This window comes from Rana temporaria, chromosome 1 (assembly GCF_905171775.1).
Source record: "Rana temporaria chromosome 1, aRanTem1.1, whole genome shotgun sequence".
NCBI classification, from domain to species: Eukaryota; Metazoa; Chordata; class Amphibia; order Anura; family Ranidae; genus Rana; species Rana temporaria.
Genome location: NC_053489.1, coordinates 196,475,370 through 196,492,824, shown reverse-complemented (window position 1 = coordinate 196,492,824; position 17,455 = coordinate 196,475,370). Strand labels below are relative to the sequence as shown.

General features: G+C 40.7%; 1 protein-coding gene across 2 annotated transcripts in view; it reads right to left on the bottom strand.

Moving 5' to 3' along the window:
• Window positions 1–17,455, bottom strand: part of ADGRD1 (adhesion G protein-coupled receptor D1) — an 802,257-nt gene that overhangs the window by 65,699 nt on the left and 719,103 nt on the right. For both annotated transcript variants that reach the window (XM_040347511.1, XM_040347515.1), the window contains one exon: window positions 10,130–10,221. In XM_040347511.1, the coding sequence (XP_040203445.1) occupies window positions 10,130–10,221 (92 nt within the window). The remainder of the gene's footprint in view (window positions 1–10,129; window positions 10,222–17,455) is intronic.

Sequence of the window (17,455 nt, the reverse complement as noted above, 5' to 3'; positions counted from 1 at the left end):
GAGTCCAATGCAGCGGTGAATAGTAGGTCCAATGCGGAATAAAAAAAAAAAAACACGTTCTAAGTGTAGACTGTATTTATTCCAGGGAAAGGTAAAAAACAGCGCTTCACCATACTACAGACAATCTGCCAGAAAACAACTGGCCAGTAGGCGATTGGCAATATAAAATAGAATAAAAACTCGGAGCAACAGCCACGAGCAGCAGCAGAAAGGACGCGGGTGACGTCACAGGAAAAGCTCCTCCCCCATATGCACGTTACATCCGGATTGGACTTTGTCAACAGTGGGTGGAGCTAGTACGTCACCCAGCGTCTATAGATCCCGTTCAGTTCAGAACTGAAAGCAAGGAGAGGCCCAGCCAGAACCTGTGAGTTAAAGCAGCACACATACACTTGCATACATTTGTTAGGCAAAAATTAAGGGCACTTTCACACTGGGGCGGGGCATTAGCGGTAAAGTGGCGCTAATATTAGCAGTGCATTACCACTGTCATAATGGCGCTTTACAGCCACTAACAGGGCGCTTTTAACCCACGCAAGCGACCAAATAAAGGGTTAAATGCTCCTGCAAAGCGCTGCTTCCGAAGGCCTAATCTGCTAGCACTAGCAGTTGATTTTATTTCTAGCACACAAGCAGTCCCTGATTGCTGGCCAGGAGTACTTTTTCCAATAGTTGCCATTAGGTGCCTGCAAAGTTAGTGCTCTGACAGCTAGTTTGAGCGATGGAGAAGAGGTCTCTGCTAAAACCAGGCATACCCAACCCTATGTTGCTAAAGTGAAGTGACTAGCCTCAGGTGATACAGATATAAGAAGATCTCACATCTTTGAATGTCATACAGTATTTATGGACTTTATATCACATGTCACGTGGTGTTATTTAGTTCATTCACACTGTATTTAGTATATGATTACAGTTATTTTGTTTATGTATATTAGCGCCACTATTTTTCCTCATTCATATAGGTGTTTATGATTTTTTTTTTTTTTTCAGATTTATAGTTATGATATAGTTTGAACATGGGGAACACAATAGGCTTACAACTGAGGCCTCGTACACACGACCGAGAAACTCGACAGGCGAAACACATCGTTTTGCTCGTCGAGTTCCTTGTGAAGCCATAGAGAAACTCGACAAGCCAATTTTCTCCATTCCCATCAAGGAAATAGAGAACATGCTCTCTTTTTGGCTTGTCGAGTTTCTCGACAGTTTCCTCAACGAAAATGTACACACGACCGGTTTCCTCTGCAAAAAACATATCTCCCAGCAAGTTTCTTGCTGGTTTTTGCCGAGAAACTCGGTCGTGTGTACGAGCCCTCATACAAAGTACAATTTTGTGCTTCAGTTTTAGTCCCTAAAAAGTGCTAAATGTGCCACAAACCAAATTAACAAACATAAAATATAAAAGTTTTACAAAGTTTAATGTTAAAAAAAGGTGTTTCGAATGAGAGCTGAACTCTACACACCGTACCTACAGAGAGTTCTACAAAGGAGGAATAGAGGTCAAAATTTGTTCCCAGTAAATGGGCATGCTCAATTTAAAGAAGATTATGTGGGGACAGTGGAGGTGGCAAGGAGCATGTCAGCAGTGCCACAGACTATTAAGATGGTGGAGAGGATACTGAGGACTAGGGATGGGGTCGGATGGTAGTCCCAAATCACCTGAGCAATCCCACAGGAAGCCATCACTGCACTCCGCCAACCATAGGCAGCACGTGTATGTGCAGCTGTGGCTGTATCCTGGCTTAGGCCAACAAGGGGGCAGCACGGAAAGAGTCCCTGCCGGCTTGCGCTACACTGTTAGTGTAACACAAGCTGCTTCTAATTTTGACTGTCCTATCAGCCTGGACCACAAACCTTCCTCACTGTGCTATATGTTTTCTGCTGCACCATTGGCATGGTTATGTCTTCTTACTCTCCATAAAATTATCAGAAATTATCAGAAATTTGTGCTTAAAGTAGAACTATAGGCAACACTTTATTTTTTCATTTTGGATAGAGTCAAGGAGGGTTATAGCCCCTGTCAGTTTATTTTTTACCATCCCATTCCCTTCACTTCCTACCCCATAGCCAAACAAGAAGTGAGAGGAAATCTATGCAAATTAAGGGAATGCACCCCCCCCCCCCAGGCCCTAAGAACTAGTGTCCCCACTCAAAAATTTCAAGACGGGTCTAAAATAGAAAGGGGCGTGGCCTTGACAGGAAGGGGTGGCTCATATTTAAATTAGGGGGTGCACAAGTTTAGTCAGGCCTAGGGCAGCACGAAACCTAAATACACCACTGGCTGTGGGGTTGGAAAATCATCCATGTCCATGAAGCTTTGACAATAAAACCTAGAAGCAGATTGGTTACTATGCACAGCTGCATCAGATTATGCTTGCACCAGTTTTAGTAAATCTCCCCCACTGAAGCAGGTTAGTAGCAGTGACTACTTCACGAAGTCCAGAAACAGCGAAGGTGAGAAATGGGACAAGGCTTTGCTGATGAGGAACGGTTTAAGCAGGAAATACGTTTGGATTACTATTGGACCAGGGACAATGAAGATGACAGGTGGGGTGCATTGATTTAATGTGAAGGATTATCTCATGAACTGGATACTGGATGCTTCGGTGGACATGCACATGCCCTGGGCATTGAGAGGTATACACATTTGCTGAGGATTGGCTGCCAAGCAGTCAACACACATACTGGCAGGTGGCCCCTGAGGGGTTAACACACATGTGCTGGGTATTTCAGGTTAATGCAATTAAAACACAGTGCTTTGAGGCCCTGAGGGGTTAATACACATGTGCTGGGTACTTAAGGTTAAGGGATTAAAGATCTTTGAGGCCATGAGGGGTTAATACACAGCAGCTGGGGACTGGGAACATAATGTTAATACACTAGGGATAAGAGTTGTTAATGCACACGCTGCATACTTACCACTGGAGGGTTGATGCTTCTTGAAGCTGATCATTGAGGGGAACAATGTTTATGCACCGCAGACAGGTCACTGATGGATAATAGTACAGATAACTCTAGATAGAGATCTCTGTACTGTACAGGCCATCAATAAACCTTTCCTTCTGCAGGCAGATACTGTTATTGAACTGACCTTCGCTTTAAGTGCTGAATCACCTGAAACTAGAAGCATCCTCCACAGTGCCGGCCCAAGACATTGTGCTGCCTAGTACCAAGAATGAAATGCTGCCCCCCCCCCCCCAAAAAAAAATTACGCCCACCAAAATGCCCCCACATCCATTATTTTATATCATGATAAAGTGGACCTATCATGGCTCTATACATGTATATAGGAGTATAAAAAGGACCTGTTATGGCTCTATTAATGCAATTAACCCCACAGTGGAGCAGAGAGCGGAACGGGAGGAGCGGTAGGACGGCAATTAGCCCCACAGTGGAGTGGAGAATGGAGCTGGCAGAATGGGATGGCGTGCAGGCAGGAAATTTGCTGCCCCCCTGAAAGTGCTGCCTTGTACAATGGTACCATCGGGTCCCATGGTAGGGCCAGCCCTGATCCTCCAACATCCTTGCTGCAATTGCACAGATCCCTTTGCCTGCTGAGAGATCCTTACACTCTGGGGCTCATTTATATTTACTATACGCTCCATATTGTATTGTGTCCCCCTCCCCCCCACACTGATAGAATGTGGGCAATGTGGAGCCTGCCTTACCCTACAGAGTTCTTTCTGCTTAGAAAGCTCTTTCATTGGAAGAGAGCAGGTTATGTGACTTGGACAGATCACATGATTGTGCGCTCTTCCCAACTTGTTAAATGTACGCCTTGGTTTTTAATAACCAGCTTGCCCTTTTCCACAGCGTTGTGTGAATGGAATACAGTAAAGTATGTATTAAGCTATGTAATTCTTTACTATTTGCAGTGACAGATAACACTTGGGTGTCACTGTGCCTGTCTGCCACAGGTAATATTCACCTTCCCTTCATCCCTGCACTTGAAGAGCCAAGAAGGTTTGCACTTCCGATGCCACAAATAAAACATAGGAGAGAGACATTGAAGCTATTATGTGAACCTTTAATGTCAGCATACACTGACTGTGTCTCCCAGCTGTTTCCAGAGTAAATGGTTTGTTAAATAAAGGTGTTTCATCAGCAAGTCTTCAGCCTTTGGGGACAGAGCTGAAGAGAAAGAACAGGTTACTGAAATAAAGTCACTCTTGACAGTTTCTCTGTGTAATATTCCATAGTAAGGGAATACAGAGGATCGTAATTGACTCAGAAAACCTTTAATGAGGACTTTCCATTTAAGGGCAAGCAAAGTTTTAATGGGCAAATGTTTTTCGCTTTCAAGCATGCTAAAATATTATATACATTTTAGTAGTATTTCATCCATCTTAAAGTGGTTCTGAAGTCAGAAGTTTTTTTTTCTTAATACATTCTATGCATTAAAATAAAACACATTCTGTGTGCAGCAGCCCCCTAATACTTACCTGAGCCCCATCTTGATCCAGCGATGTTGCACGAGAGACTCAGCTGCCCGGGACTCTCCATCCTCATTGGCTGAGACAGCAGCAGGGAACTATTGGCTCCCGCTGATGTCAATCAAAGTGAGACAATTAAAAGAGAGAGGGGACGGGGCCAAACCACAGCTCCATGTCTGAAGGGCTCAGCTTGGGTGCCTCCATAGCAAGCTGCTTGTGGGGGCACTCGGCAGGAGGGAGGGGCCAGAAGGGCCGGCAAGGGACCCGATCTGGGCTGCTGCTGCTCTGTACAAAAACACTGCACAGAGCAGATAAGTATAACATGTTTGTTATTTTTCAATTTAAAAAAATTAGACCTTAGTATCACTTTTAGCTTAACCCCCTTCACGAGCACCCAACACATACGTGTGGCAGCAAAAGGATAAGCTTTACACCCAGACGCCGCACATATGGATCGCTGGGTGGCCAATGTTTATATGCTGAGAGCATGCTTACTGTGCACTCTCAGCACAAAGACCAAGCTGTCAAACAAGCCCTCGGTCCCGGATAAAGATTGGTAGCCAGCAGAACTGGCTTCTGATCACGTGACCACTTTGACATCTGTGTACAGAACACCTCTGGGTTGCCATAGTGCAATGTATTTTATAGAATATTACAGAGCTACAGATTTGAAAAGAAAAGTAAACTATAATAACATTTAGTTACCATATAATTTGTGTAGCAAGTGTATATGGTATATTCTTTTTATTTCCCCACAAAGATGTAGTTACCCTTTAAGCAATTGGCTCCCACAGCAGAGAGCCCTGAGTATCAGCTCACATATACAGACTAATAATGAGGTCTGGCTACCAGGTACGTTATTGTACTAGGAATAAAGACTTCACCCTACCCAAGTCTCTACAAAGACTCTGGGCCCCAAGCCCCAGATTAACATTCGGAAAACATAACATTTGTTTTCTCTACATCAGCAGTAAGCCCTGGAGCACCTAGGTTATATTATATACCCACTATCCACAATCCTCCAAGCAGGGCATGTTTTTGTTCCTTCCCTTTCTATTTTATTATTATTAATTCCTCCTAATCTTGTTTGCCTTATTGTTTTTTCATATTGTTTACAGTAAGAGAACACCCTTTTCTTAAGTTGCACACTTTTAAACAGAACAGCTGTTCCTTGAAAATACATTATATTACCAAAAGTTTTGGGGCGGCCGCCTTTACACGCACAATAACTTTAATAGCATCCCAGTCTTAGTCCTAAGGGCTCAATATTGAGTTGACCCACCTTTTGCAGCTATAACAGATTCAACTCTTCTAAGAAGGCTGTCCACAAGGTTTAACCACTTAAGACCCGGACCTTTAGGCAGCTAAAGGACCCGGCCAGTTTTTGCGATTCGGCACTGCGTATCTTTAACTGACAATTGCGCAGTCGTGCGACATGGCTTCCAAACAAAATTGGCGCCCTTTATTTCCCTCAAATAGAGCTTTCTTTTGGTGGTATTTGATCACCTCTGCGATTTTAATTTTTTGCGCTATGAACAAAAATAGAGCGACAATTTTGAAAAAAATTCAATATTTTTTACTTTTTGCTATAATAAATATCCCCCAAAAATATATAAAAAAAATGTTTTTCCTCAGTTTAGGCCGATACGTATTCTTCTATCTATTTTTGGTAAAAAAAAATCGCAATAATCGTTTATCGGTTGGTTTGTGCAAAATTAATAGCATTTACAAAATAGGGGATAGTTTTATTGCATTTTTATTAATTATTATTTTTTTACTACTAATGGCGGCGATCAGCGATTTTTTTTTACACACAGCTCTCCCCGTTTTTCAGCTCCGGGGACAGATCATGGGACTCCAGCGGCGATCGGGTCCGCGGATCCCGCGGTCATGGAGCTTCGGACCGGGTCACGGGAGCGCGCCCGCGACCCACGGCTGGGCGCTTAAATAGGACGTACCTGTACGTGCTCGTGCCCAGCCTTGCCATTCTGCCGACGTAAATGTGCAGGAGGCGGTCCTTAAGTGGTTAAGAGTGTGTCTATGGGAATGTTTGACCATTCTTCCAGAAGCGCATATGTGAGGTCAGGCACTGATGTGGAGAGAAGGGAATTCTTAATGTAGCAGCATACCAAGACATTTTGAACAATTTTATGCTCCCAACTTTGTGGGAACAATTTGGGGATGGCCCTTCCTGTTCCAACATGACTGTGCACCAGTGCGCAAACAAGGTCCATAAAGACATGGATGAGCAAGTTTGGGGTGGAGGAACTTGACTGGCCTGCACAGAGTTCTGACCTCAACCCGATAGAACACCTTTGGCAGGAATTAGAGCAGAGACTGAGAGCCAGGCCTTTTTGTCTACATCAGTGCCTGACCTCACAAATGGGCTTCTGGAAGAATGGTCAAACATTTCCATAGACACACTCCTAAACCTTGTGGACAGCCTTCCCAGAAGAGGTGAAGCTGTTATAGCTGCAAAGGGTGGGCCAACTCAATATTGAACCCTACGGACTAAGACTTAAGCCCCATACACACTATCAGTTTTCCTGCTGGTTTTCTCTTCAGGTTTACCAAAACCATGTAGTACAAGGACCTGCCTGATTGCATTCAAATTGAAACGCTTAAGGTTTGACCTCATATTAGATGGTTTTGGTAAACCTGAAGAGAAAACCATCAGGAAAACTGATAGTGTGTATGGGGCTTTAAAGTTCATGTGCATGTAAAGGCCGGCATCCCAATACTTTTGGTAATGTAGTGTAATAAGCAGGACACAACACAGAAAATAAACCTACATCAACATAGATATTATGCTAACCTCACTAAACATTCTTGATACCCATTGATAAAGAAAGAAATATTTTGTGCCAGTATTATCTGTGATCTGAATGAATGAAATGAATAGGGATATAATACGACATACAATACTTTCTTTGTCACATCACACACTGTCCTCCCTGCTACTTCTGCTATTTTTTTTGTCTGCTGTGCCATTGCTCAGCTGTCAGCAGGCACTTCCTACTTCCTTTTATTCAACAGAACTTGCTTTTCAGCAAAAGACTAAATAAAGTTATGGCTGAATGCTACCATTCTTAATAAAACTGGTAGGTAAAGGTCAAGTGATAGTGTTCACAAGCTACCTACGAAGATTCAATTATATTGTCCCCTTTTACAAATCTATACTAGCTTAGAAAAAAAATGAAAAATATAAAAGATAGAAAATCTATCATTCTTACAAACAGAAAGACCAGATATAACGCGTTTTACCAATTTATTGTGATAATAGTGTCAATAAGCACAGATCGGGATTTTATTGTAAAACAGCTTATCAGAAAACAAAATTGTCTGGCCAGATGCACAGAGGATAATCCCTAATCTTACCCTAGAGGGTTTAATTTATATCCCCAACTCCGAGCATTGCAGTTTCCAGGACAACATTCATGTAGAGTTGGAGTCGAACACAATAATGGATAGAGTTTTATATGCAACAATATAAGCTAAGCAAAAAAATCTTAGCACTGTAAAACTGCTTAAATTCATCGGACAAAGATAGAATACATATGAATACAATCCAACTAAAAGATATGCCTCATATACCGTATATGCTAAGTGGGTATTTTCATGGGGTTATACGAAAAATGTAATTGCAGTAAATGAGACTGAATCACAAGCCCTTTTTTTCCTGTCTTTTTTTTACATAAATCTGTCTGAGCTGTGGAATTCAAAGAAATGAACAACATAGGCAAAAATTTTATATATCACAGCTTATTAATAGGTATGCTTGCCCCTGGTGCCGACATGCGTGCCCGGCAGGCGCAATCACCGCTGGGCACACGCGATCGCTCGTTACAGAGCGAGAACCGGGAGCTGTGTGTGTAAACACACAGCACCCGGTCCTGTCAGGGGAGAAATGACTGATCGTCTGTTCATACAGTGTATGAACAGCGATCTGTCATTTACCCATGTCAGTCCCACCCCCCCTTCAGTTAGAACACACCTAGGGAACATAATTAACCCCTTTCTCGCTCCCTAGTGTTAACCCCTTCCCTGCCAGTGACATTTTTACAGTAATCAATGTATTTTTATAGCACTGATCCCTATAAAAATGCCAATGGTCCCAAAAATGTATCAAAAGTGTCCGAAGTGTCCGCCATAAGGTCGCAGTACCGATAAAAATCGCTGATCGCCGCCATTACTAGTAAAAAAAAAAATATTAATGAAAATGACATAAAACTATCCGCTATTTTGTAGGCGCTATAACTTTTGCGCAAACCAATCAATAAACGCTTATTGTGATTTTTTTACGAAAAATATGTAGAAGAATACGTATCAGCCTAAACTGAGAAAGAAATTCGTTTTTTTATATATTTTTGGGGAATATTTATTACAGCAAATGTAAAAAAAAATGTTTTTTTAAATTGTTGATCGATTTTTGTTTATAGCGCAAAAAATAAAAACCGCAGAGGTCATCAAATACCACCAAAAGAAAGCTCTATTTGTGGGAAAAAAAGGACGCTAATTTTGTTTGGGAGCCACGTCGCACGACCGCGCAATTGTCAGTTAAAGCGACGCAGTGCTGAATCGCAAAAAGTGGCACGGTCATTGACCAGCAAAATGGTCCGGGCTGAAGTGGTTAAAGTGAAATAAAAATGATAAATGCCTTTACATATAGTGCCTGAGGGGTCCCCTTAGTCTGTAAATTGGCACATCTGTACCATTTACAGTATAGAGCCTGGTGCAGCAAAACTGACATTTAAAAAAAAAAGATATTTAAATTGCTGGCAATCCAAAAAAAAAGAACAGCATACAATGCATACTATGCCCTCTGTGTGAATAGTAAACAGTGCCCAGTACACAGTGCGGCACTGGATGGGCAAACATCCCACTGAGTACCCTACAAATTCAGGTGTTCGCCAAACGGGTGAACAGGTGGTGTTCGGGCCAAACTTTTGCTAAGCCCGAACCGTTCGTCCAACTCTACTGCAGATAATACAGTGGTGTCATGTTGTGGTCTCTGCAGCTTACATGTGTATTTGCAAACTAAACCCTTGTTTTTAATGTGAACGTGTATTTGCAAACTAAACCCTTGTTTTTAATGTGAACTGTTAGACAGGACAATTCGGTTTGTTGCAGGCCAGCTGGTAAGTTGAGCTGGGAATTTTTATTTGTTGTTGCATCTCCACACTTTCAGATTAATGCTTAACAGACTAGGTACAAAGGCCTCACAGTGCATTATGAGTCACAAGTTTCAGTCATAAATGCATGGCTCCAAATATAAACCTTGTTGTGACCTACTATTCCTTAGATGTGGTTGCTGCAATCATTTTATTTCTTATTTTTTTTCTATATTTACACCTGGAGATGATAAATAATAAATAATAGGAGTGCAGGACAGACAGGAAGTTATAAGATGACTGGATTTCTGTCAGGATCAAAACATATTTTGTCACCTATTGAACAGAACAAAACCTTTTTAATTGTATATACAGTATAACAGACCAAAAATAAAGCAAATATAAGAAGTTCATTGTTAGGGTCTACATGGACTTTAAAACTGCAGCATTTTTCATGTTAAACTGACTAGTAAATAAAGAAAAAAGGTTGTTTACTTTTATTGTATATGTTAAAAAAACACATGTCTTCATTAGAATTAATATCCCTGTGTTTCCCCCAAGCTTAACATCATGATTATTACTTACTTGAATGCGTTTGCATCTCGGTGAACTTTGTAGTTGTCAGCACTAATTCTGGATATTATCCTTGTTACTGCAATAAGTATACCAATATTCACCTGGTAAAAAATAAGAAAAAACATATTAAGTACTGTGACATTTTGATGACTATATATTACACGATGATGAGAAAGTCTAAAAGTCAGGAGATCTTTTACTAAAGTAGAAAACAATGTGAAATTGTAGCTAGAGTCCAAGTTCCATACAATTTTAAATAGTTAATTTGAACCCAGCTGGTCCAAACAAACTTTTTCCTTTATTAATTGACCTCCGGAAGGTTTAACCCCCAACATGACCAGTGGATTTTTTGCTATTCAGCACAGCTCAGTCAACAAATAATAATAATAATAAAATAAAATGTATATAATTTTTTTCACACACAAATAGAGCTTTCTTTTGTTGGTATTTGAACACTACATTTTATTTTTAATTTTTTTATTATATAAACGAAAAAATATATATATATCGTTTTTTTTAAATATTTTAATAATATTTTTAATACATCCAATTAAAAAAAAAAAATAACTAAATCATTTCCTTATAGATTTAGGCCAAAATGTATTCTGCTACATGTCTTTGGTTGAAAAAAATCCTAATAAGTGTATATTAATTGCTTTTTTTTTCTCCAAAAGTTATAGTGTCTACAAACCAGTGTTAATTTTGATGTCAAATTTTGATTTTGTTTTAGTTATAGTCTTTTGACTAAAATGCCATTTTGGTTTTAGTAGTATTTTAGTCATCTGAATTGTTTTAGTTTTAGTTTTAGTCGTATTTTAGTTGATTAAAATCTCCAGTATCGTAAACAAACAAAAATATTGCATTTTGGCAAACAGAAGTGAAACTTTAAAATATAAAAATAAGCAAAAAACTGTAAACTCTATTGGCTGTAATACCATTGTCCCTACTGCCCCAAAGCACCCCATGTTGAGGGTACTGTATGTGGCCTGGTATGGTTCAGGAGGGGGGCGCTAATTTTTATTGTTTACTTAAAGAGGGAACCCCAATTAAAGTGAAACAATAAAAATGAAAAATTCCTTTAAATATAGTGCCTGGGAGATCCCCTTTGTTTGCCTGTAATGCACACCTCTACTATGTTTAGAACCTGCTGCAGCAAAAATGTAATTTCTAAATACAAAAAAAATGAATCAAATCACATTTAAATTGACTTGCGGTTGCAATTGCCAGAAGGGCTATTTAAAAGAAAAGAAACAAAAAAATGGCATGACCCCCCCCCCCCAAAATCCACACCAGACCCTTATATGAGCATGCAGCCTGGCAGACCAGGAAAGGAGGTGGAAGAGTGAGCGTCCCCCCTCCTGAACCATACCAGGCCACGTGCCCTCAAAATGGGGGGATGGGGGACAAGGGCCTCTTCTGGTGGTGGTCTGTGGGCAGGGGGATTATAGAAATCACAGACATTGTACCCCTACTTATTTATCAAAAAAGCGTCAAGAAAAACAGTAAACGGGTTTTGACAAGTCTTTTATTTAAAAAAAAATGTCCCCCGATGTAGATCCATCGGTAACCACAATGTCAACCTCACCACCGAACCCCAAAAAATGCTCCGCCGTCAATGAAGTCTAACTGTTGAAAAGAGGGGTTTGCGCAAATCATTAACGCTAATATAGAAAAAAGTGACAATAAATAAGTGATGGTCAATCAGAACAGATTGATACAACAGTGTACCAAAAAAATATATATATAAGCATAATGAATGTGAAACAATTTGGATAGTGATAAGTGTCCCATGAAACAAGTAAACAATGGGTTAAATAAAAAATGCTGATAAATGTCCCATAAAAAGGGTTGTAATGAAGGGTTGCAGTGAAAAAATAAGTTGCAATAGAATGGGGCTGAATGTCCACTAAGCCAGGTGTATATAGATGACAGTGATGGTCATATCCATAAAAGGGCTCCCAGGACTCTCACCTCAATAACATGGATCTGAAGCATCAAGGATATCCTTAAGTCATCCACCTCCTTACAGCCAAGGAATCTTCCCACCTGTCACACTCCCCTGGCACTTCTCTAGCCTCTCCAGCTGTCCACTGCCTGTCCTCTATGTGGTTAACATGCACCTCCTCCATCAACCCTGAATAGAGCCTCCGTTCCAGGGGAGGGGGGAGAGAGAGAGAGAACAAAAGCCTCCGATAGTGTAGTGTGTAAAAAACTCAGGGGGATGTTTTTTGTAGAAAAACCTGTGCTTACATCAATAAATTAATAAATAAGTCTAACTGCCTACTGCAGGCTCCCCATTTGACAGCTGTTATATAGGTAAGGGGCACATGCCATCTGACAATGCCACCTGGTGGCACGCCCCTTGTGACATCACTGACACAGTACACACCAGTTGGTGACATCACACCTCCAGGTGGCCCCACCCCTTACCTATTTAAGAACTGTCAAATGGCGGAGCAGGCATTTGGCGGTCAGCCATCCTCCCTGGCGGAGCTTTTTTTTGGGGTCCAGCGGTGCGGCGGGCATCATGATTTATGATGGATCTACACCAAAAAACTTTTGTACTCTTTTTATTTATGTTTTACACTTTTTTGGGTGAATGAGTATGAGTGTACAATGTACCCCATACTCATTCACATGGGGGGACCCTATGCTTTTTTTTGGCATGGGGTTCCTTTTTAAAATCCATACCAGACCCGAAGGGAGAGAAGACAGCGGGGGAGAAGGAGGAGGGCTCGTCGCAGAAGAGGACATGGCATCCTGTGCCGTGGCTGAGATGGAATGGAAGTACACTATGTACTTGAAGAAAGATAGGAAGGAAAAAAAGTTTAAGATATCCAAAAACGATTTGTGGAGGGTGGTATTTAGTTTAAGACCACCTTGCAAAAGTGGAGGAGTGGATTAATGAAGTTACAGAGACAATATGGAAGGAGAAGGTGGTTTATACCAAGAGAGGAAACATCAGGGAGTTTGGTAAAATGTGGAACCTTTGGTTGGAAGAAATGGAATACCCCATGTGAAAGAAAACCCAATAAAGCAGATAGTTAGTGCAGGGAGGGGAGGGAGGGAAAAGGGTAAAATAAAAGGTTGAATATTGAAGATATGTATGAAATATGTGAAACAGAAATGGTAAAAAGAATATATGAAAATATACGATTGTAACCATCTGTTGTTTTTAAATGTTGAAGAAAATCAAGAATATGAAATTGGAACTCCGCTTTAACTGTAAACATTTGTAATCTTCTATTTTAATAAAAATGGTCACCTAACTTCTAGACTGTAAGCTCCAACGAGCAGGGCCCTCTGATCCCTCCTGTATTGATATGTATTGTGAGTGTACTGTCTTCCCTGATGTAAAGCGCTGAGCAAACTGTTGGCGCTATATAAATCCTGTATAATAATAATAATAATAATAATAATAATAGTATAATAATAACCAGGACAAACTGAGAGGGTGAATTGTCACAGAAGGGAGATAGTACGAGTTAAATCTTGAAAGGGGTTACAACTGTTCCTTACACTATCCAAAACGAAATAGAAATGTTTTGGCCACTGATGCATTTAAAGCCCAGCTTTCAATCCTGGATAGTGTGGCTTAGGTTTTATATTGTTAAATGTGTTCCCATTTGAGAGATTCTCCACCACCACCACCACCTCCAGACCAAATGACCAGGAATTCACAGGGACAGATTGTTGTTGTCCTGGTGTCAGAGGGTCAGGGAGTGAAGGGTCATCTCTGCAGTGGTGTCACAGACAGCAATAAAAACTTGCCAGGAGCAATAACCCTTCCCTCCCCCACTGTATCCTTAAATAGAAAAAAGTAAATAAAAAGTTACTGAAAAGAGATCATTGCTAAAACTTCTCCAGAAATCTTATACATTTTGTAATATGATGTAATTTGAAGCCAATATAACCTTGAAAAGCACTAGAGATATCTTCAAACATTGCCATACTTGAAGATATAAAGCAGCTCTCACTGTCTTTGCTGCCTTTGAATCAGAGGGAGAATAGAAGTATGTTGGATTTCAGTGAATATCAAGAAGAAATGCTGCCAAGAATATAAAGAAAACAAGTACAAAAGTACAATCCATTTTCACTTTCTACCAGCAAATTTAAGCTTAATATCAGATTTTTATCTTCACTACAATGGAGCTCTTGAAACCTGAAGGAGAAATATTAAAAGGCGCACACATACTTACTGCAAGTCACAATGGGTTTGTGATGTCTTTCCATCATTCTAGTAAATACAATGTTCACAAGGCTTTAAATAAAGCAGAGAACTATTTAAAGTTTACCTGCCATGCCAGAAAGAGCTGCACACTATTTCCTACTTCCCTTTCTAGTTTTCTACTTCTCTAATTCTAACCTATAAATACAGGAGATGACCCATAATGTATGTTACTTTCATTCTTTTGAGGCATTTAGCAGAAATTCTCAAAAGAGACCTACTCTATCTAAAGTAAAAGTATTTTACAAGCACTAAAATATATGATCACCTAAGCAGGGGGTGACTGACAACTTATGGAGCCCCTGGGCAATAGGAGATTTATGGGGTCCCCAGGCAATAGGAGATTATGGGGCCCCCAGGCAATAGATTATGGGGGCCACACAGTATATACACACACATACAGTATGCATACACAGTATACACACACAGTATACATACATACATAATACACATACACCCCCTGAAAAGGTACTGGACAGGCGGGGCAGCTATAATCTTGAGATTTTTAGACCAAAAGAATGTTGGTAAGGGACATTTCAGGGACAGATGTAAAAAAAAAACACAGATTTTTACATACTGTCCCTGGTTTTACTGAGGCTGGCAACCCTGATGGGGCCCCCTAGTGGCATGGGGCCCTCGGGCAGTGCCCGAGAGCCCAAATGGTCAGTCCGCCCCTGCACCCAAGTATTGTTTTAATTTTAACAATGAACAGCCTTACACTTCAGTAAATATATTAGTCTTATAGCCTTTCCATCCATATCAGACAGTCTATTTATTTTAGTAATCTATACCAAGCTAATTAAAAACGTCCCAGCAAAATTTCTAGTTAGACAGCACTACAAATGTAAGTTTAGCATATCAGGTTAGAAACAGAGAATATCAGTGTGCATATTTATGAATACAAGTAATGACAAGCTGTCAGATAAAGGCAACACTGTAAAGTGTGGTTACAATTAACCAACACTTTTGCAGAATGACAACATTTCCCCCAATCGCCCAGATTTTTTGGTAAAGTCAATACGTTAAATTTTGCTTATCAATAACTGAAACCAGAAGCATTGTTTGTTGCATTAAGGCTGTTTATGGCCAGTTGTAAAGTTGACCTAAAGGCAACAGTTTTTTTTGTCATATCCAATTGGGGAGATTTAATTTCACTTCCTGTGTCATAGCCAAAACAGGAAGCAAGAGAAGATCCCTCCAAAGTGAGGTGATCCCTGGTTGTCCCCAAGGTTACCAGAACTAGTGTATTTCCCCTCTTCCTGTTCTTATAAAAACCCAAAATATGGGATTTTATTTAATTTTCACTCTCCATGATAATGGTAAACAGGACAAAAAGGGAGAGTGAATCTGTTGCAGAGTACGATTGCTGGGTGCAGCGGAGTCGATTCAGATTAGACGTTGTGGAGTAACAGGAACTGGCTTATTTATTGGAACATAACCACAATAGCAGAGATGTCACCTCACAGGGTAAGAGAAAAACACAGACAGGAAAAAGAAACCAACAAGTACAGCACAATGTACAGGAAATACAACACATCATAGAAAATGCATAACACATCACTGATCATTAGCAACATCTAGTGTCCTGTTTGTGAACTGCAGTCAATAAGCTAAGCTGAAAGTTGTTGTATCTTCAACAGAATCTCCCTAACATGGACACAGACAGCAATAATTAACCTGTAAATGAGAAAGCCCAATAAAAAGAAAGTAAATTACAAATTCAGTCCCAAAATAAAGTCAAACGAGCATGTAAACAAATAGTGCAAGTGTAAAGGGGAACAGCTCAGCTTCTTGAGAGCTGGAATTATCCAAACACTGTGCAGAAATCTCCAAATACTCTTACCAGAACAGTTTGACCTTTTTATTATAGAAAGGTCAAGACACGCTCAGAAACAGCAAATATCCTCCGGATATCTTCTTAGTTGTGGTCATCAGCAAATTACCGTGTAAGGGGACACTCCAAAGAAACTCCACAATATTAAATCCATCCATTCTTTAATAAAAAGTAGGAACACTCACAAATGTAATATAGCACTTGTACACAAAACTCTGGCAAGTAACCTTCAAAATAGCCTCCCGCTGACTTCCGATTAGTGCAATGATGTTACAGCAAGCTCGGCCCTATACAATGCGTCACATCCGGCGTCTTATGGTGGATGCGCTAACTGGAAGTCAGTGGGGGACTATTTTGTCGGTTACTTCTCAGAGTTTTGTGTACAAGCGTTATGTTACATCTTTATATGTGAGCGTTCCTACTTTTTACTGAATGTGGTACTGGGTGTTCCTACTGATTTTGTTTCCTTGTATTTGGATGTTCTCATTTATAGAGATCTTTTCACTTAATTTCTTGCACTTTGATGTTGGGAAAGTAGCGCATCATTCTATATTGCATCCTTTTTTTTATGTATATGTAGCATTACCCCCAGAGGAGCTGCTGGTTGTTTCGGGTGGCACATTTACCTCATGGCTCCCCCAAATTCCTAGGGGTGAATGATGCGTATTGCCTTTGGTAGAAGTAAAGGAATGTCCACGACAGGTACTCTTTGCTGTGCTCTTTATTACCCAGCCGGGTAAAAACAATAAACTTGTGGTGAGGAAAGTAAAGTTGAAGAAGAAGAGAGAACAGCAGATTTAGGCGTGATGATAGTGAAACAGTCCTGATCCCAAGCGTAACACTTCTCTGCGCCACTCCTGCCTGAGTGGGTTTAGTGTACCCAGACATGCCTCTCTCACTGACCTGGCAGCCGGAGGATCACTCGGACAATTGTAGGATAACAATTCTGCCACAGACCCTCCTTGGTGAACTTGAACTTGAGGAAAAGTCTCTGCCACAGACCCCTCTCAATGAGCCTCAGAAAGTTACCTCTGCCACAGACCCTTTCTGGATTGTAATCACGGAGATATCCCTCCTTAGATGAATTACGCCTGTATCTCCTTCAACTTGTTGCCCAGGTACCGACTGACAGGTGATCAATCCCTCAGTGTCCAACTACCTTGATCCCCGGTGGTTTGTTGAGGCCCTTTTGGATCGCCAGCCTCTCAATGGCGCTCCTCCCCACCAAACAGCATTACAGCTTGGGATCCTCAAAGGTGGGAACCCAGTCACT